The sequence below is a fragment of the Hipposideros armiger genome, unplaced genomic scaffold (genome assembly GCF_001890085.2).
Source record: "Hipposideros armiger isolate ML-2016 unplaced genomic scaffold, ASM189008v1 scaffold_11, whole genome shotgun sequence".
Classification (NCBI taxonomy): Eukaryota; Metazoa; Chordata; class Mammalia; order Chiroptera; family Hipposideridae; genus Hipposideros; species Hipposideros armiger.
In genome coordinates, this window is record NW_017731361.1 from 7,887,132 (window position 1) to 7,907,806 (window position 20,675).

At 36.2% G+C, this 20,675-nt stretch overlaps 1 protein-coding gene across 1 annotated transcript in view; it reads left to right on the forward strand.

Moving 5' to 3' along the window:
• The window catches only part of RBM27 (RNA binding motif protein 27), a 70,823-nt gene that overhangs the window by 457 nt on the left and 49,691 nt on the right, over window positions 1–20,675 (forward strand). The window contains exons 2-6 of the mRNA XM_019661406.1: window positions 9,639–9,757; window positions 13,064–13,188; window positions 18,665–18,756; window positions 19,428–19,621; window positions 20,374–20,634. Of these exons, the coding sequence (XP_019516951.1) occupies window positions 9,639–9,757; window positions 13,064–13,188; window positions 18,665–18,756; window positions 19,428–19,621; window positions 20,374–20,634 (791 nt within the window). The remainder of the gene's footprint in view (window positions 1–9,638; window positions 9,758–13,063; window positions 13,189–18,664; window positions 18,757–19,427; window positions 19,622–20,373; window positions 20,635–20,675) is intronic.

Genomic DNA, 20,675 nt, shown 5'->3' on the forward strand with positions numbered 1-20,675 from the left:
GGCCTTGTAAGTATAAATATTGGGGTGCTAGAATGGGTAGCAGGCATAAGGAGGGAGTTTAAAATACTGCTGCTTGAGAACGGAGAGGGCTAGCAGGGCTATCGAGGGATTTTTAAATGTGAATATTGTGATCTCGAAGGGGCTAGCAGGATAGCGAGGGCTTTACGAACAAGTGTTACCCCGGGACTAGGAGATCTAGAAGCAGACTATGGAGGCCTTTTAAAAAACATGAGGGCAGAAATGGATAGCAGGGACATTGAGGGCTTTGTAGCGATTATTGATGAGCTCGTAGGGTTCAAGAATAGTAAGGTATTTGAAAAATATCGGGTGTGTACGCATTGAAGTATTTTAGGAGCTGTTGGGGAGCTGATTAAGTAGAACAGCAAGGATATTAAGGGATTTAAGACTATTATTGAGGAATTGATGGTACTAGGGGAACTGATGGTTTTTAAATATCGTGGGGGGTTAGGAAAAATGGAGATGTTTATGTTTGCTTGGGGGTTGTAAGGGTTACCCTGGTATGTAATATTATTGGAGGAGGGGGCTGAAAGGGGTATGTATACCTGGTAGCATTGAGGGATCTTTAGATATGGGTATTGGAGGAATAAAGGGGTAGTAGAAAGAGGTACGAGTTTTGTACATGTTGAAAGATTGGGAAGGCAACTTGAAGATATTGGGGTGTAGGATTATTGATGAGAGGCTGAAAAGAATGAGGGGGGCTTGTTTAAAAAAATATTTGGGGTAGTATTAGGGACGGCGAAAGGGAGATCAGAGGTATCAATTTTTTGTTTGTTTATAAGCATTTCAGCCGGGTAGGATTGTGGAGTGTATATCTGGGATGCTGGGGTACAGCTGGTCTCTGAAATACATCTAGAGGGAATGCTGGAGGGACGGTGGAGAGAGATGCTACCTTTAACCCTCTTGGGAAAGAAGTTGGGAAGGGAAAGGATAAGTTCCTGCCCCCTCTTCATTTCGCCGTCTTCCTATTCGAGGTGAGGGCTTTCTGGTGGAAAGAAAGGGGGTAGAGGAGGAGGTGGGCAGGCTTTGATTCATCAGATCAGATCACTTGAGTGGAAAAATTGAGCTTTTCAGAAGTGAAAGTGAGGGTAGTTTGGGAGGTGTGGAGGTATGTATGGTAAGGTTGGGGCTGTTGAGACAACAGCTACTTCCCTGTTTTTCTGGGTCCTCCTGAGAAATCTTAACTAACTTCTGTTGTTTTGCTGCTTTGGTTTCTTGGGGTGAGAGGGTAACTAACACCTAGGAAGAGAGTCGTCTGCAGTTGTGCCTGCCTTGGGAAGGGTAAGGAGGGGTAAGGGAGGGGAACTTGCATTCTGAGGATGAGGAGAGTGTGAGGAGAGCACCTAGGCATGAATCAATGTGCACGAAGGGCTGCTTCTGAGTTTTACATTAGTGATGGCCTAGTTAGAGTGAAGATGACTTATGAACACACTTGAAAATTTTGTAGAATATGGGCCTCTTGAATGTGCATCATACTTTTTCTATAGTAAAAAGTTTTAGAGCAACAAAGATGGAGATGAATTGTGATACAGGTGAGAAATGATGAAATTGATTGGTGAAATTGACCATGTATGGAAAAGGCTAAAAAAAGCCTGTGTTTAACAAAATTCTTTACCTTTGTGTTCTTAACATTAAAAAAAACAAAAACCCAAAAACTTATCTCTTGCTTTTTTTTGTACATCTGCTATTCCTGTTGCCTTTGTGTGTGTGACAATTTTTTCATACAAGCTCTGATTTTGTTACTAGAGGTCCTTTTAAAAGTATTAAATGTATATTTTATGTCTTGGATAGAAGGTGACCAGTTTTATTTAACATTGTAGTTCTTTTTTGTGAAGCTCCCTAAAATGTGTTACTCTGGGTAGTGTTTTTTGTTTTTGTTCTTAATGTCAAAATTTATTTTGTGTAGGAACTTAAACCTCCTAAGAGTGTTTTCAACTACACTTTTTTGGCTATTTATACTGATAAATGTTCATAGACACTCAATAATTTTTATGGGTAAAAATCACCTTTCAAAATGATTATTTTAGTTTCCCCACTTTTTGCTTGCTTATTTTTCAAATTCAATTTATTGGGGTGACATTGCCCATTTGTTTTGAGTTATGTGTTCAATTCAAAGCATGCATCATGCTTCTTTTTCTTTCTATTCTCTTTAATTTTTGTTACTACTTTTTTAGGGTTAAAATATGTAAAATCTCCACTATATTAGATTTTAACAATATAGTGACTTTCCTAGAATTACAAAGTAAAAATATTTATGTTTAACTCACATAAGTAATAGTTTCGAGTGGAAGTGTTAATAAGAAATAGTAAATGCAAATGCAGATATCACATACATTTTCATTTCTAGTATGCTGTCATGGAAGATAATTTTTTGTTTGTTTAGACATCCTAAAATGTAATAAATGATATGCTAAAGAGGGTTGTATTTGTAAATTTACTTTTTGCATATTCCAGATTCAAGAAAATTTTCATGGCAGATTGGCATGTTGCTACAACATAGCATTTCAGAGCAGTTGTTAGGCTTTCAGATAATATATTTGCAGTGGATATGCTGGAATCATGCTGTGGCTGTGCGCATGATTTTCCACTGCACTTTCTTATTTAATTTACAGTTAAATAAACTTATAAAAGTTCTTATTTTCTAGGAGTTTTTAAACGTGTTACTTCATATCACTGGTGAAACAAAGGCATGTAATGGGGGTATTTCTAAACCAATCCAGTTTACATGTGATTATTCACTGTAGACAAGTTAGAAATAATCATGTGCTATTAAGAGTTCATCTGTTACTGTCCACTCCTTTTTGTAAATGTGGGACATATGTTACTTTTACTAGAAGAAAGACAGAAGGAGGGAGCCTGGAAGAAATGACTCCTTGACTGGCTGGGGAAAACCCAGTACCATTTCTGTTGGCAGTGCATAAAGGGGAGAAAAACCATCTTGATCAAGAAGTTTTTCTGTCTCTTTTCCTACTGCTGCATGAACAGACAACTCACAGATCTTTGTTTGGGGTCCTCATCTTTCCTTACTTACAAAAAATCCTAGGTATCCTAGTCAGAGGCAATGCAGGGATTATGCACAATTAGGAGATGTTGTGGTTTCTATCAAAAATAACTGCTCATTTTAAGTAGGTGAACCCCTTAAAAGTAAGGTCCTAAGTACATCTAGGTGGTAAATGAATCATCGAAAACATTTCTACAAGAGTAGAAAAAGTTCAGGCAAGCATTTTTCAATAACAAACATGCATTTCTATAAAAAAAAGTCTCTAATGAGGAATGTTTTATTTATTACATATATATATATATATATATATATATATATATATATATATATATATAGTAGTTCGCCGCTGCTTGTTTGGCTTATTGTAAAAATTAATCTTGGTATATGTCTTAAAAAGTGTAGAGGGGTTTGTAATACTTTATGGCCAGTTATCCATCTATCTATCTGTCTGTCCATTCGTTCTTCCGCCCATCCATCCATCCATCCATCCATCCATCCATCCATCCATCCATTCATTCTAGTAGAGCATTGCTATGTGAATCAGGGCATTTAGTTTCTAGTTGTTGATCTCTGATTCACTGTGTGACTTTGGAGACATTGTCTAACCTTTCTCTATTAAGCATAGTTAATTGTTAGCCTTTTACCTTCCTCACACATATGGTTTGAATATTAATGATGCAGACTTTACAGTGCTTTGTGTACTTCAGACTCATTAAATATAAATGAAATTTCATGTTTTCTGGAATATGAAAATACACTGAACTCTTTCTGCAAAAATATTTTACTTATTAATGTAAAGCATCACTGCCACTTACAAAATAATTCTAATGCATGACAGACCTAGAGTCTCATTGTGAGCTGAATAGGCAGGAATTGCTAGTGAAAGCCATAGACTTGATGTGCAGTTTCTGTGAGTTCAGGCCATATCAAGGTCTTTTTTATTTTTTTATTTTTTTATTTTTTTTTTAAGCTGAGCCATCCTGCTACCTGTTGGCAGCTCAGCGGCTGCTCAGCTCGGGCTGGACTNGAACCGCTGTTGCTCAGAGCTCAAACTCTTGAGCGAGCTCTTAACCAACTGAGCCACTCGGCCGGCCCCAAGGTTCTTTTTTAAGTGTACTAGGAGATTGAACATGTCAGCTCTGAGTGTGATGGAAAATGCAGAAGTAGCTTCACAGACTGAGACTATTTTATTGGTTCATATTTATTGGTCATAATAGGTATACTTCGTTTGAACTCTAGAATTTACATGTTGCTATAGGTTTGCAATCCTTATCAAGTTAAACTCTGACTAGTAATCTCTGCAGTTGCTCGAATGGGAGGAAAAATCATCACCTTGCAGCTGGCTGTTAGATGTGACCTCCCTAATAAATAAATTATCAGAGTGAAATGAGTATTTTGGAGGCATATTCTTACAATGGAGAAGCACGGATAATTTTCTAACATGTACTTCAGTGGCTTCAAAAATTAGTGTGCCTCTAATATGCTGTGGGACTTGTTTAAGGAGACCTTTAAATATTTCATTGAAAAGGACTTATTTTGACCAGAAGACTTCTTGGCAAGTTTTCGCATACTAAGTTAAGAACATATTTGTTCTTATGTCCTTTGGTCCGCTTCCTAAATATGTCTGACTTCATTCTTCCTGGCCCAATTGCTATGGGCTAGAATCCAAAAGTTGCTTTTATAGTCCTGTGTTTTCTACCACTGTCTTTTCTCATCCTCTCACAGTGTTGTAATTTTGTTATTAATCCCTTTTTTAACCATTTGTTATTTTGTACTGTAATTCTTTTCATATCCATCTTGGACAGTGACTGCAGGGTAAGGTCTATCTTACTCAAAAGTAAATTCCATTCCCCAGCAAGATGCTTGGCATTTAGTAAACATTCAGTAAATGTTGAAATGAATCAGTGTGCTCATATGTATATTTAGGTTGGTCTACAGTTAGAAAAGTATGATTTTTTTTTTTAATAGTCTAATTCTCTGGGTATGCTTAGCTGGTGCCTACTGCTCTAGGTCGCCATAGTCCAAATATCAAAATGGTGTTTACAGCTAACAGATGTATGTATATGTAGTTTTTCCCAAAATAAATTTAGGAGTATTTTATTCTATATCATATTCATTCATGAAAACCCCTAATTAAGGGGAAGATGAAAGCTTTTATTTGAAAAAAAGTGGAAGTGCTAATATTTGTATGTTTAATATGTGTTAACAGGTTCTTAGAACTTAATATTGGGTTGTGAGAAAAGTCATGACGTATTTTTTCTGTTTTTTGTTGCCAAAATGCATCATAACCCAATAAATAGTTATTCACTTATACTCTTTGATAAAATAAACTCACATTTTACTTATTTTTCCAGTACTGTCTTATCAAAGGAATAACCTGGACACAGATCTCAGAGTCAAACTTTTTGGTTTTTTACTTTTTTGTAAAGTAAAAATAAAACCATTATTTGCATTACAGAAAATATGGAAAGGAGAGAAAAGAATAAAATTATTTGTGTATGTTTCTTTCCAGTTTCTCTTCTGTGTATGAATTTCCATGTAGCTGTAATCTGATTCAAATGTAAATTTTTTAATCTTGATTTCTCCAATTGACGTTACACCAAAAGCATTTTTCATATTTGTGTATTTTTATAACCATCACTTTGGATGCCTAAGGTTTCATAAACATTCAACAATAAGAATGGTTACCTTGACTTTACTTTTTTCTGTTAGAAATAATGCTGTTTTTATATAGTAAATATATATATATTTTTTTTGTAATTTAAATTTTTTTTTTAAATTTTTTTTTTTAGCTGAGCCATCTTGCCACCTGTTGGCAGCTCAGCGGCTGCTCAGCTCGGGCCAGGACTCGAACCGCTGTTGCTGAGAGCTCAAACTCTTGAGTGAGCTCTTAACCAACTGAGCCACTCAGCCAGCCCTTAGTAAATATGTATTTTTACTGTCTCTTAGGTACCAGTAGTATTTTCTATATTTGGCTTTATTTCCTCAGGCTAGTTTTCTCTAAGTACAACTGCTATATTAGTCAAAGAATGTGAATATTTTTAATGGTTGTTGATACACATTAGGATCAGGAGGTTTTTTTTACCTCTCTCACCTCTGGGGAAAAAAAAAAACACACAAAGGTAGAACTTAAAATTGAGCCAATATTCAGAGAGATGTAAATTTTTCTGAAAGTGGAAAAGGTTTAAGTAGTCCTGGCTTTTTCCTAAAACAATTAGACTGTAAATTTTTTTTTTTTTAAGTATTGTTTTTTGGCTTGGGGCCTAAGATAAGGAAGGACCTTCACTCTTACATCTTGAGATTGGGTACATGTCTGAAATTTGTAAAGGTGATGTATCAGCTCATGTGTCATATATAGCAGATGTGTCATATATCTGCAATGGAGATTTCATGAAAAAGTCAAATTTGAGGTTTATACAGATAAGACCTTTTCAGGGTGATAGTTCTGTTAACTTCCCGTCATAAAAATTCATCCTAATTGATTTTTATTTTTTAAATAACTTCAAAGATAGATAATTGATACAACATTTTCTTAGGACATTATTATGCAAGATGTGAATTTTAAGGTCCTCATATTTGTAACTTCCATTAAACTTTAGGAAACTTCTATTGGGTTTTTATTTTAACTGAAGGTTAACTATTGGTTGAGATTTAGGATGCATTAATTTGTCGTGTAGATACACATTAGAAAAGTGTATGCTGCTGTGAAAGAGATTTTACTCGTGTGGAATTGCAGCTGAGTTTTAGTTCCATGGGCGTGCTCTCTGCCTGATCTTGAGTGGATCACTTAATTTGTGTAATATTTACAAAGCTAGGTACCTATCAAATGAATAATAATTCATCAATTATACTGTTAAGGACTTTCGAAGACTATAGTAGAATGGTAATTTTAGATGGGTATTGTCTATTTTAATCTCTTTGTTATAATAGAAGCCCCTTTTTTGTTTAGAAATGTGTATATTTAACATTACCATGGATCCGAAAATTTTAAAATCTATTTCATTCTATAATGTGCTTGTCCCTATACTTAAGCAGAAATGATTTTTTTCCATAAGCTTTGGTTACAAATAAATAGCTAAAAGGTTTTACTCTTCATAGGTATTATTTCTTGGGTAGAAAAGTAAGAACTGGCCCTGCATTTGTCTAGTAATTTATCATGGATCTTAGTCAAGCTCAGATTTTTGTGACACACTTCTGGATGTCTTATTGGGCTACTATTAGCATTGCTACCATAGCTACTACAGTATTGTAATTGTCAGTTTTTAAAGATTATATAGTAAGGGGTGATGAAAGACTAAATAAGAACAATCATAAAGGTGCAGAAAATTACAACATAAAACTCCCCAATGTATTTAAGTTTCACCATTCAAGTGGTGTAACTTATTTCAGACTGGCTATTTTCCTCCTAGTGCACTTTATAGATACTAGGTATATTAGGAGCTCTTAATTTAAATGGTCCTATTCTTTTGGCTATAAACACTTACGTATTTGGTGCAGAATTCTAATGATACTAACAATCAGTTGTTCATGCACATTAAATAAATATGTAGAATCTGTGGCCACTCTCTTTTCTTGGTGTCTAGTCTTTTTCTACTCTTACCTTCTCGTAACTATTCGTCTTGAGTTTTAACACTGTCACATCAAAATGATTTCATCAGAAGCAGCCTAACTCTGCATTTGTTTTTCATAGTCTGAATACTAAATATCTGTAGAAGATATTTGGGTATGTTTCACCCACCTCATTTATCCAGTAATCTGAATGTTGAGCCTGTTTCTCACTAGAAACTTTATATCTTTCCTTACCCAGCGTGTACCATCAGGTCATGAGTCTCCTTGAAAGTTCTCATAACACCAGAGAAAATAACATTGCCTCTTTATGCCATTCTTATTTTAAAAAACCCCTTTCTGTGTTTAGAATTTTTTTTCATATATAGAATCTGAACTTTCTAAGTAAAGGTAGAAATGTGATTCCCACTCCCTCACCATTTGAATGTTGATTAGAATTACACTGATCATCTATCTAATTCTCAAGATGAAATTAAGTCTACCTGCACATCTCTATTTTGAGGTATTTACGGACTGACCAAGGTAGACATCGCATGTGTAACAATTTTTGAAAGTAGAAATGCTATATATCTATTTTAGAATTTAGCAATTGGATTTACTAGGGTAATTTGTTCTTAATTCTTCAAAATGTAATTTATATTTTTTATTTAAGAAAAATCCTGGCTCTTAAATTTCATGTTTTTATTAATTTGTAACTCGTCATCTTTGGCAATTACACTCTCTCCTCATGCTCTTTGATCGTTGGCCATAATTTATTTTTATTAGCTCTGAGTATTGTAAAATTGACAATCATTGAAATTTGCTGTCTTAGAATTTGATGCATAAATGTGCATAGCTATTTAAAGAACCAGCCTTTCCCACAACAATGTTAATATTGGCAATTATTAAAAAATCTTATTTTATTGAATTATGAACTTTAAATACATAGACGAGAAGGAAGTAAAGGTGCTAGTGCTTGGTTTTTACTTTATTTACTAATTTCGTAAAGTTGTTGGAAATGCGATTGATACTCTTGAGCTGAAACTTGAACTTTCTTGTTGACAGTGGAGGGCCAAGGATTATAGAACAAGATTAGTTAGATTTGAATAGTGTTTTACAGGGATGCTATCTATCACTTTGCTTGCATACTGATTTTATTTACTGTCATTGGGAATTTTTTCATTTTACCTGTTATAGTAATCCTATGAAACTACAAAAGATATGTGTCACTTAAATGTACATTCATGAGGAGAATAGAATATTATTATAAAACAAATATATATTTACAACATAAAAGCTTTCAGTTTCATATAATGTATATAAAATGTTAAGTCTGACAGATATGTCAGGAGTTGGCAACTCAAGGATCATGTGCTGCTCTGGCATAGGAGATGATTTTGAATGTCAAAGTCAGCTTACTACTAACTAGAAAAAACAAGTGAAGTAGATAAAGGTTATCACTGCTGTTCTTCCACCTCTCCTTATCCTTTCTGGTCTCACGTCCACATCTTCTCTCTTGCTTCTAGTTGCTAAAGTGTTTGCCAATAATATTTAAGGCACCATCCTCCTTATGTCCTCACTTTTTAGAAAAGATCCTGCAGATACTCGTTGAGAAGATTAGCAGTGCAGCTGATCGCCTTTTTTGGATGCTGGTGCTGGGGCTTACAGGGAAAGGGGGAAACTGTCCCTTCACTTCCTGCCTTTCTTCCTCATGGGTCACATGGAACAGATAGTTCCTGAAGATACTGACAGTGCTGCTGCAGGCTGGGAGGCAGGTTGCAAGCTAAGGACCAGTTGCCAACTTTTCCCTTTTACCATTGAGAAAACAAATAAATGTAGATTTGTTTCAAAATTCTGGGTATAATTAGAACATCGAAAATAGGACACAAGCTATTTTATAAAACTAAGCAGAAAAGGAAGATCTTACTTGCACTGTATGTATGTTGTTATAATAGTCGCCTGGGTTTGCAGTCACTTTTTAAAGTTTTTGACATTTAGCTTTCCAGGATGGGATGACCTTATTAATGATATAGCATTTGAAAAGAATGTTTTAAAATTTTTGTTTTCTCTCTAGATGCGATGCTGACCCTTCAGCCTTAGCCAACTATGTTGTAGCACTGGTCAAAAAGGACAAACCTGAGAAAGAATTGAAAGCCTTTTGTGCTGATCAACTTGACGTCTTTTTACAAAAAGGTAATGATTATGGGCCTTCCACCAAGTATTTAAAGAGTTTAAATTTAAAGCTTCCTGGCAAAATCTTGAAGAAATAATCTTGAAAGGAGAGAAATTGGTAGGGTCCTTTTAAATACTTGAATATACCCATTCATGCTTGTTTATCAGATATTTTGGCAGAATTGTTTTTCCCTTTCATTTTCTGGTTCTTTCCTGTACTGAGGCAGTGGGAACCAGTGCTTTTTAGGTGAATGGGTCCTTTGCAGCTTGTGGCAGAGCCTAGTTGATGGTTGGGGGGTAATGATTTAAGGATATTGAAGCTGCTTATTCTCAGTGTTTATTGGGACAGTGAAGCTATCTGTTGTTTTCCCTCTTGGCTGGGGCTTCTTGATATCCAAGAAGAGATGGATACGATCCTCTTCTCTTTGCTCCTTTAACTTCCCTTCTTCTCACCAGAGTCCTTTCCATAGTGCACAGAGCTCCCTGGAGTCCTCTCTGCTGCTTCTCTGACCTCGCCTCCTACCTCTCCTCCTCACTGTTCATTCCAGCCACATTGACCGCCTGGCTGTTTTTTCCAACATGGCAGACATGTTTCCCCCTCAGGGCTTCTGATTTACCATAGTGTCCTGGAAACATGGTGCCTTTCCTTATGGCTTCTCATCTCTTCTCAAATGTCATCTTCCAGTAGTTTCCCCTATATACAAACTATAGTAAACCCCATGCCCCAGTCACTCTCCTCTCCCCAACCTTGCAGTGTTTATTTGTTTTTTTCATGGCACTTCTCACCTTCTGTCACATGTTTGTTGGCCTATTTCTGTGTGTCCCTTCCTCCTACCCTCTGTTTGGCCTTTCCCTGTGTTGAGAGAGGAGATGTGGAACCTACAGTACCTGACACATAGAAGATACTCAATAAGTACTGTCAAATAGATGAACAGGAATGTAGATAATACACACTTACTGACTGACCTAGCTGTTGGTGGTAAGAAGATACTACCTTTTAACTCAAATATCTGCTAAGAAAGAAAAGATACTAAACATGACTTCTCAATCTAGAACACAGGATTACATATTTTTTTCAAAAGCATTTTAAGGCTTTTCTGTATAAAAAAAAATTTAATACAGAATTATTCTGTAGTACAGATGAGTATTTTCTTTTCTAAATATATTAATTTACTTTACTTAGTTTCCATTAAAGATGAGTCATGTGAAGTGTAGAGCCATAAAAAAAAAAAAAAGTAAAACAGCAAAGATATTTGGGGTAAGAGGCAAATATATGTTTAGACATCTAAGAATTCCTTGTTATAAAAGCTTTAAAGATTTTTAGTAACTTTGTTAAATTACAAAAGCAATACACATGAAGGAGAATTTTAAAGAACATTTTAAAAAGAAGAAGATAAATAGCTATAAATTTGCCACCATAGAGAAAAATCACGGTTACCTACTTATGTATGTGTGTCTTTCCAGACTAGCATTGTCTAATAGAACTTGGTGCAGTGATGGATATGGCCTGTATATGCCCCTTCCGACTCAGTAGCTTCTAGCGGCTACTGAACACTTGAAATGTGGCCAATGTGACTTAAGCACCGATTCTTAAATTTAATTTTACTTAAACAGCCACATGTGCACAGCTCTACATTTATGTATATGTTTATGTCACATATTAAAGTGGTTTTAAATGAATACACTCTTGTAATATGCTTTATAAAAACATACTGTATCTTGAATATTGTTTTAATGTTAGATGTTTATGTTTTTTCTTCACTGGGTTATATGTCTTTTAAATTAAAAAGGTGTTTTAAAATGTTTTAAAAATATAGAAGCATATGGAGAAAATGATCCTAAAAGCTTTTGAAGGGTCTGATTAATTTATTATCTATGTGTAACAGTACACAAGAGATAACAGTTTTATAATCATGGGGAATACTACACAAATTAATAAGGTTATGAAAAGATGCTTTTCTGAAGAAAAATTAGACATCTTAGAAACAACTATTTATATAAAATGTGTAATAATTGCAGTGTAAGAAGTCTGTGTTGTACTTTTTTTTTTTTTAAGATTTTTATTGGGGAATTGGGGGATGGTAACAGTGCTGGGGAATTGGGGGAAGGGGAACAGACAAGTTGCTGTCCTTTTGTTCTTCAGCAAAGTGTGGAGGACGTTGCTTCACTGGCCCAAGTTGGCACCATCATTGCGCTCTTCCCTGGCGAGGCACATCATTCGCCGGCTTCTGGACGGCCGCTCACGGCGGCTGCTGGCCGCTCACGCTAGCTGCTGACTACATACAGTAGCCCATGGCAACCCACTGCCACAGGGGCTGCAGCCTACGCTGTCGCCGTCGACTCACGGCAGCCCAGCTCCAGGTTGAGCTGTTGTTCAGCATCTTAGCTGTAGAGGGCAGTGTCACTGGCCCTCATATGTGGGATCCGAACCGGGGTCCTCTGGCGTCCCAAGCCAGTTCTTAACCAACGCGCCACTCAGCCGGCCTTGTGTTGTACTTTTAATAGGCTCTTTAGCTATTCCTTAGGGTAGTACCAATGAGAATTATTTAAATTTGATTTGAATAACAAATATTTTGACATTTATTTTTTAATAAATTCATCTGGTTCTCCCTATTCAGTTAGTCTGAAAAGCTACAAAATAGAACAGCCTTTAAGTAAAACACAAAAAGATACTTTTGTATTATTCTTATGCCAAAATTTACTTTTCAACTGATTTAAAAATATTTTAAATTAAATTTTTGAGTAGGCAGTGTATTAAATCCAACAATATATAGGTATACTGTGAAAAGGTTCTCTTACCTATTCTTATCTGTTCTCTTCCTACCTCCATACACATTTGTCATTTTTTTGTGTCCTTTCAGAATTGTTTATGCAAATACAAACATGCAAATATTTATTCTCACATCTTTGAGAGCTGACACTACCAGTACTCGTTCTTTTTACAGCTGCTGTGTACTCTGTTGCATGTTTCTCACATAGTTTAATCTCTTATTCATGGAAATTAGGGTGTTCCCAATCTTTTACTATTAACGTACTCAAATAATCTTGTGTGTGTGTGTGTATATACATATATATACATGTATATATACATATACATATACATATATATGTATACACACACACACACACACACACACACACCATTCTGTACATGTGCAAATACACCCGAAGGACTTAAAAACCCAAAGTGGGATTCTCCCTCATAAAGGTTAGACTCATTTTTAGTCCCACCCACAGTGTATGAGATGTCCCCTTTTCCTCAGCTTTGCCAATAGAGTGTGTGTTCTCACGTTTTTGTTTGTGTAACAATTTATTTCTTCTCCTTAGAAACTTCAGGTTTTGTGGATAAACTATTTGAAAGTCTCTATACTAAGAACTACCTTCCACCTTTGGAACCAGTTAAGCCTGAGCCAAAACCACCAGTCCAAGAAAAAGAAGAAATTAAAGAAGAGGTAAAGCAAAGTTTTGTTTGCTTTGGGGATTTCTTAGATCCTATGATCAGTGTCATTCTTAGTTGGAAGTTGACGTCTTTAGATTAGAAGTGATTATCTATTGATTAAAGTTTGGGGCATGGTACAGATTCTTTATCGGGCTTCTTAGTTCCTTGGACTTGAAGAGATGGGAGAATTTCAGATAGCTTGTTTAGAGATCAAGTAATATTTTAGTAATACTGAGAAATTCAGAGTAATCTCATCCAATGACTTTTAGAAAAAGAAAACTTGGTTAAATATGGAGACCTGATTAAAGTAAAGTACTAATGAAACTTCAAGAGAACTCATTAGGTTACACATTTTCATGTAAATAGAGAAATGATTTCCTCTTTTTTTTACCATACAGAGTTTTTTGTAGTTAATGTAATTATAAACATCACACATAGGAAAGAAAAGGAAAAAAAATGTTTTTACAATGTTGAAATATAAAAATGTAATTATAGATGGTAACCTAATTGTTTGAACCAAGGAAGAAATTTTAAGTTCATTTGTAATACTTTTTACATATAGACAACAGTATTATATGAATATGGGTTCTAAAATCAGGCTGTATGAGTAAAAACAGTAGCTCTAAAATGAGTTACCTGTTTTATTTGTACATCAGCAAAATGATGGTTACAGTAGTATGTACTTCATCGAAGATTAAATGAGATTTTACATACACACCCCCATGCGCTCACACACACATCCTAATTCAGTCCCTGGCACATAAATGTTGGTTATTATACAGAAATATTTCTCAACTTTTATTTTTTTATAATAAACTCTTATTTGGGAGGCATTTTAAACTTACATAAAAATTACAAAAATAGTACCCCAAACAGCCATAGACCATCTACCTCGATTCACCTACTGCAGATTTGTCCCACGTACTCTATCTGTACACACCCAGAATTACTTTTTCTGAATCATTTGGGAGTAAGTCAGATATATCATGCCTTTGACGTCTAAATATTCTGTGTATTTCATAAGAATAAGAATATTCTCTTAAATAGCTATAATACCATTATCAGTTTCAGTGAATTTAACATCAATAAAATACTTTAATTTATTGCCGGTATTCCAATTTAGTCAGTTGACCAACAGTGTCCTTTTTTTTAGCTTGTTTTTTTCCTTTTCAGTACAGAATTCATTCTGAGTATCACAAACTGCACTTAGTTGTCATTTCTGATAACATTATTAAATGCTAGGCTAATTGAATTACAAAATGTAGCTGTACTTGATTGAGATCAGCTATCACTTTTTTGGTTTTGGCTCATGCCAGAATTGTCTCATAAGTGTTTTTTTTTTTTTTTTAAAATTTATTGGGGAATTGGGGGAGGGTAACAGCGCTGGGGAATCAGGGAAGGGGAACAGACAAGTTGCTGTCCTTTTGTTCTTCAGTCTGGTTGTGGAGGATGTTGCTTCACTGGCCCAAGTTGGCACCATCATTGCACTCTTCCTGTGAGAGGCAGATTAGTCGCTGGCCTCTGGACGGCCGCTTACGGCGGCTGCTGGCCGCTCACGCTGGCTGCTGGCTACACACAGTAGCCCATGGCAACCCACTGCAGCAGGGGCTGCAGCCTACGCCATCGCCGGCAACCAACGGCAGCCCAGCTCCAGGTCGAGCTATTGTTCAGCATCTTAGCTGTGGAGGGCAGTGTCACTGGCCCTCATATGTGGGATCCGAACCGGGGCCCTCTGGCATCCTAAGCCAGCTCTTAACCAATGCGCCACTCGGCTGGCCCTCATAAAGTCTTTTTAAAATAGGAGAAGTGTCTGTTTGAATGACAGCTAGGTTGAATATAAAAGAAATACTGCATTATCTTGAGTTTCGAAGGAAAAGTTCAAAAATTGTTGCATTATTTTATTTTGTATCTTTGTAGTAAACCCAGATTTTGAAAACTGCAAATTGGATATCAGCTTCTTTGTATTGTTACCCCCAAATGATGCTGTCTGGCATTTCTCCTGTTTTCTAAGACTTTTTTACATAACTTAATTTTTATTACTGACATGAATAATAGCTCATGTAATAGTGTATACATATTATAGTTTATAGTAATTCTGTTAGATCATGTGGAAGGAAAAGGGATTGAGGTAGTACATACCTTTGGCTAATTGTCCATTTTTTGGTCTGTGCTCAGTTGATGCAGTTGCTCTGAGCAGGGTACAGAGGAGCAAATGCATCTAAGGCTTAGCCATTTTACCTTTCAACCTTGGTTCTTAGCGACATTGTACCATCAGTTAGTTGTTTTACAATTAGACTGTTGGTCACAGGGAGAACCAGGTGAGAGAATGTGGATTGTTGGAACAACTCATCTTGGTGCTAGAAAAATACTTGGTTTATATGTATGTACCAGGATTTATGAAGCACAATGCATTTTATATAGTTAGAAAATTACTTGTAAATGTGCTGTAGTTATAATTGGCTGTTATTAAACCTCTTTATCCTATCTGCCTGAGTTCATGAACATGCAAAAGAGCAATCCATGAAGATAATAGATTTTTGGTACTAAAATTCCTTATTCACATTATACTATGATCATCTGGAATGTTAGAAGGCAGGTTTTCTTTGATCCAATGCATGGATTTATGACTACAAATATGTGAATCTCTTGCACAGTTTGTCCCCTCCTTTGGTTTGTCTGAAAATATTTTATTTCATTTTTATTTTTTAAAAGCCTGTTATTGAGAATTTTCAACATACATCAAAAGGAGACAGAGTGTTATAGTGAATTCCCATGTGTTCATCACCCACCTCCAGCAATCCAATCCATCAACCCAAGACCAATCCTGCCCCATCCACATAACTATTTAGTACACTTTTATATCTAAAATGGTCCAAGGGAATGGAGGCTGTTAGACTTGTGAAGCCATGCTAGACCAAGATAATAAATACCATAATTAAAACTTGTTAAACATGTGTAATGATCAGACTTCTAATAGATGTGAGGCAGAAAATTTTAAGTCAGGTGAACAACAAAGAAGAAAAACTTAAAATTAGTATGCCTGGTCAAAAATCTACTTTTCATATTCTTAGAATAGTAGGACCAAAGTAGGTAAGAGGTTTTGATATATAAAGTCTACGTATATATTACTAATTAAAGAAATATAAGGCAGTATAATGCCATGTAACTTATTTTAGAATAAAAGTGTAAAATAATTGTGGGAAAACATATCCTCATCACAGGAAATTCTAGAAATTGTATTTAAAACAGAAAAGAATACAGATTACTTTTGTTAACTTAGAAAGTTTTTATTATGAAAATATTTGAAAGAAGACATAATAATAATGAGCCCCCATGCACTCGTCATAATTATACATCCATGGCCAGTCATACAATTCACCTATTTAAAGCGTAAAAATGGTGATGGTTTTTATTGTATTCAGAGTTGTGCAATCATCACTGCAGTTCATTGTAGAACATTTCCATTATCCAAAAAAGAAACCCTGTACCCATTAGCCATTAGCTCCAAGCCCTCTCCCTACTCTCTCACTCCCCCTCCCCAGCCTTAGGCAACCACTCATCTACTTTGTCTCCATAGATTTGCCTATTCTGGATATTTCATATAAATGGCATTACACAATTTGTAGACTTTTGTGACTGGCTTCTTTCACTTAGCATAATGTTTTCAAGGTTCATCCAGGTTGTAGCATGTATCAGTAGTTCATTTTTTATGACTGAATAATATTCTACTGTATGAGTATATCATGTTTTCTTTTTGTTCTTTTTTTTTAGGTTTTTTATTGGGGAATTGGGGGAGGGGAACAGCGCTGGGGAATTGGGGGAAGGGGAACAGACAAATTGCTGTCCTTTTGTACTTCAGTTTAGTTGTGGAGGACGTGGCTTCCCTGGCCCATGTTGGTATTATCATTGCGCTCCTCCTGGGTGAGGCAGATCAGTCACCGGCCTCTGGATGGCTGCTCACGGCGGCTCTTGGCAGCTCACACTGGCTGCTGGCCACTCACGCTGGCTTCCAGCCACACACAGTAGCTTATGGCAGCCCACTGCAGCAGGGGCTGCAGCCTACGCCATCGCTGGTGACTTATGGCAGCCCAGCTCCAGGTCAAGCTGTTGTTCAGCATCTTAGTTGTAGAAGTGTCACTGGCCCTCATGTGGGATCCGAACTGGGGCCCTGCTGCTCAGAGCTGGCGTCCCAAGCCTGCTAGCTCTTAACCAACGTGCCACTCGGCCGGCCCTACATTTTCTTTATTCAGTCATCAGTTGATGGATATTTGGGTTGATAGGCAAGTGGTTAACACTTTTTGGCTATTGGGAATAATACTGCTGTGAACATTTATGCATAAGTTTTTCTGTGGCCTTACGTTTTTATTTCTCTAAGATTCTTTGACTTTTAAAGAATAGTTTTTCCCATTGATAGTTAACACATCAAAAAAAATCCTTGGAAAATGCAGAAAAGTAAAACATAGGAAAAAGACCTCCAAGTTGATGTCTTTTAACTCTCTCTTAGTCTTTAATTCCCCTCATCCCCAACACCTACCTATGTATCTCTCTTGTTCTTTTCCTCATCTGCCTCTTTTTTCCTTAAATTTTATCTCATTGAATAAACTCAGTCATTAGTCCTGTAGAGTCTTTTGCTATCTGGATTTTGCTGATTACATCCCAGTGGCGTAATATATTCTCTGTATTCCTGTAAATTGGTAGAGAGAATGATATTTAAACCTAGTCTAATGATTGTATAATGTTTTGGCCAGCACCATAAGGTTGCCATTTGTGGCTGCCATTTTATGTTGCCTGAGTTTTATTAAATTGTTATCTCCTGTTCCATTCACGCATTTCCTGATTTGAGGTCATTAGATGGGTGTTTGTTCAGTTCTCGCAAATGACTTTATTTCACCTTTCTTTAGTAAAGGCTATCTATTTGTTTTGTGATTAACTTCTGTTTAAAAACAATAATAAAATCACTAGCTCTCTGTTTTTGCTTAGTCTTGACTGTTAGGCTTTAAAAGAAGCCTTAACATTTCCGTTAATTCCAATACCATTTTCCATAACTCACAAGAAACAGTTTTATAGTGTTCGTTAACTAACCCTTTGTTCCTGAAACCTTTTCTGAAATAAATCTAACGTCCGCCTCAAATGAATTATATGTGTGAGTATATTTTATGATAAGGAAACAAGTTATTTTACTATATGATACTTAGAAATAGAGATTTGTTATTTCTACTGTTTGAATTTAAAGAATAAATTGCTGTTTCCCACCTACACTGCTATTCTCTACCTTATATTAACATGCAAAACATAACATCAACATCTTTTTTTATTTTTCCCTATTGCCAAACTTTTTTTGATGTGATTCTTTTGGGGGGGGGGTGGAATTTGACTTTAGTATTTGTTTGTTTATTTGTGCCCTCTTTGTGCCAGAAAGATGATCAGGCAGATGTGTTTTATAATTTATAGAAGGACTAATCTTGTTTCTAATGAATGATTTCATATAGGTATTTCAGGAGCCAGCAGAGGAAGAACGAGATGGCAGAAAAAAGAAATATCCCAGTCCCCAGAAGACTCGTTCAGAATCTAGTGAACGAAGGTTCGTGTTTATCTTTAATCAGGAAGACATTGATAGCTCACTTTTCAGTTACCTTACAAGGGCATTAAAGGGACTTTCAAAATATGCAGTGACTTCTCTCTGAACTGATTAAAGAAGGAGAATGTTACCTTTCTTCCTTCCATTCTCCCTGTTTGTCTTTGTCATACTTTCTGTTCTTTTTATAAACAATCATCATTATGTGCTTTCCCCAAGAGCGCAGGGGTGGGAGCAGTCTCCTTAGAGAATAATAATGAAATGTTCCATTTGGTTAGGGGTGCTTAGTATTAAAATCATTTCTAGTATTTTATATTACAAGTAGTGCAATGTATATGTTGAACCATCAGCTTCCATTAAAAAATTAGTCTTTGTCTAGCAAAACTTTGTTTTGAGCCTTTTTCTTTTCTAGTTTTAAATACCTGTTTTTCCCCCTCCTCCTCCCCAGACTTTGGATTCACCTCTTTTTTTCACTTCTCCCGACCCAGTGTGCTTGAGGGAATGTTGTTTCTTTTTATAGAGGAGAGTAGACCAATTATATGGTGGTCTTATGGCTTTCTAAAAAAGCACAGATACTATGAATTTTGATGAATCAAGGAGGATATTTCATGTTCCCTATTTGTTTGCAGACTTGGTTTCTATAGTGTCCATATGGCTTTTATATCTGTGTATTACAGGACACGTGAGAAGAAAAGAGAAGATGGCAAGTGGCGAGACTACGACCGGTACTACGAGCGGAATGAACTGTACCGGGAGAAGTACGACTGGAGAAGAGGCCGGAGTAAGAGCCGGAGTAAGAGCCGAGGCCTGAGTCGGAGTCGAAGCCGGAGCCGGGGGCGCAGCAAAGACCGGGATCCAAACAGGAATGTTGGTGAGTATTACAGATGAGGCTTCCCCCTAAAAGCTCTGTGGTTGCTTACCTTCCTATATCACAAGAGTACCAGAACTGCCCTTAAAGGTAGATGTACCTTTAATATGTCTGAGCAATGGAAAATCTGGAATTGTCTCCAAAAACATAGCGATTTTGTTACAAAGACAGGGCTTTATTTTTGGGATGCAGTTCAAAGGACTTTCACTAAAAAGAAGCTATATAAGTGTATCATAGTATGTACATGTCTAGACTTAAGTCATTTGTATAATTGAAACAAGTGTTCCTTTAATCAACAAAGCTATCACTGGAGGAAGAGGATTGCCTGCCCCTTCTCAGTCAAGGAAGAACTGATTTGCTTTAAGGTTGCCTAGAATTTATAAAATTTAAAGGAAAAAGATTTAAGTAGATTATTGGGTTCCCAACCACTGATCTCCTGAGATATTAGTTTGGGAGTCAGTTCTTGGATAGCATTTTTATTAAATATCAGTGGAGAAGTTGGCCTTTCTTCATTATGTATTGATGTTGGTGTTATAAAAGATGATTTTACACAAGTTATTGGTCAAGATAAATCACACTGTTGAAGTTCCTGCTTTTAGGATATATTAATAATGAGAGCACTTTAAAATATGGATAGCTCAGTAACTTTACTTCAGTATTCTCATTTCAATATCCTGTTTTGAAATTCAGAAAATAAACAGTTTAATAATACATGTCTGATCTTGTTTCGTGTTTTTCTTTTGTCCCTAAAGCAGAGCATAGGGAAAGATCCAAGTTTAAGAGTGAAAGGAACGACTTGGAGAGTCCGTACGTGCCTGTGTCTGCACCACCTCCAAACTCTTCTGAGCAGTATTCCTCGGGGGCACAGTCTATTCCCAGCACTGTTACTGTGATCGCACCTGCGCACCACTCGGAAAACACAACAGAGAGCTGGTCTAATTACTATAATAATCATAGCTCTTCCAATTCTTTTGGTCGAAACCCACCACCAAAGAGGCGATGCAGGGATTATGACGGTAAAAATTCTCTTTCATGTTGTACCCAGAAGTACTGGTAA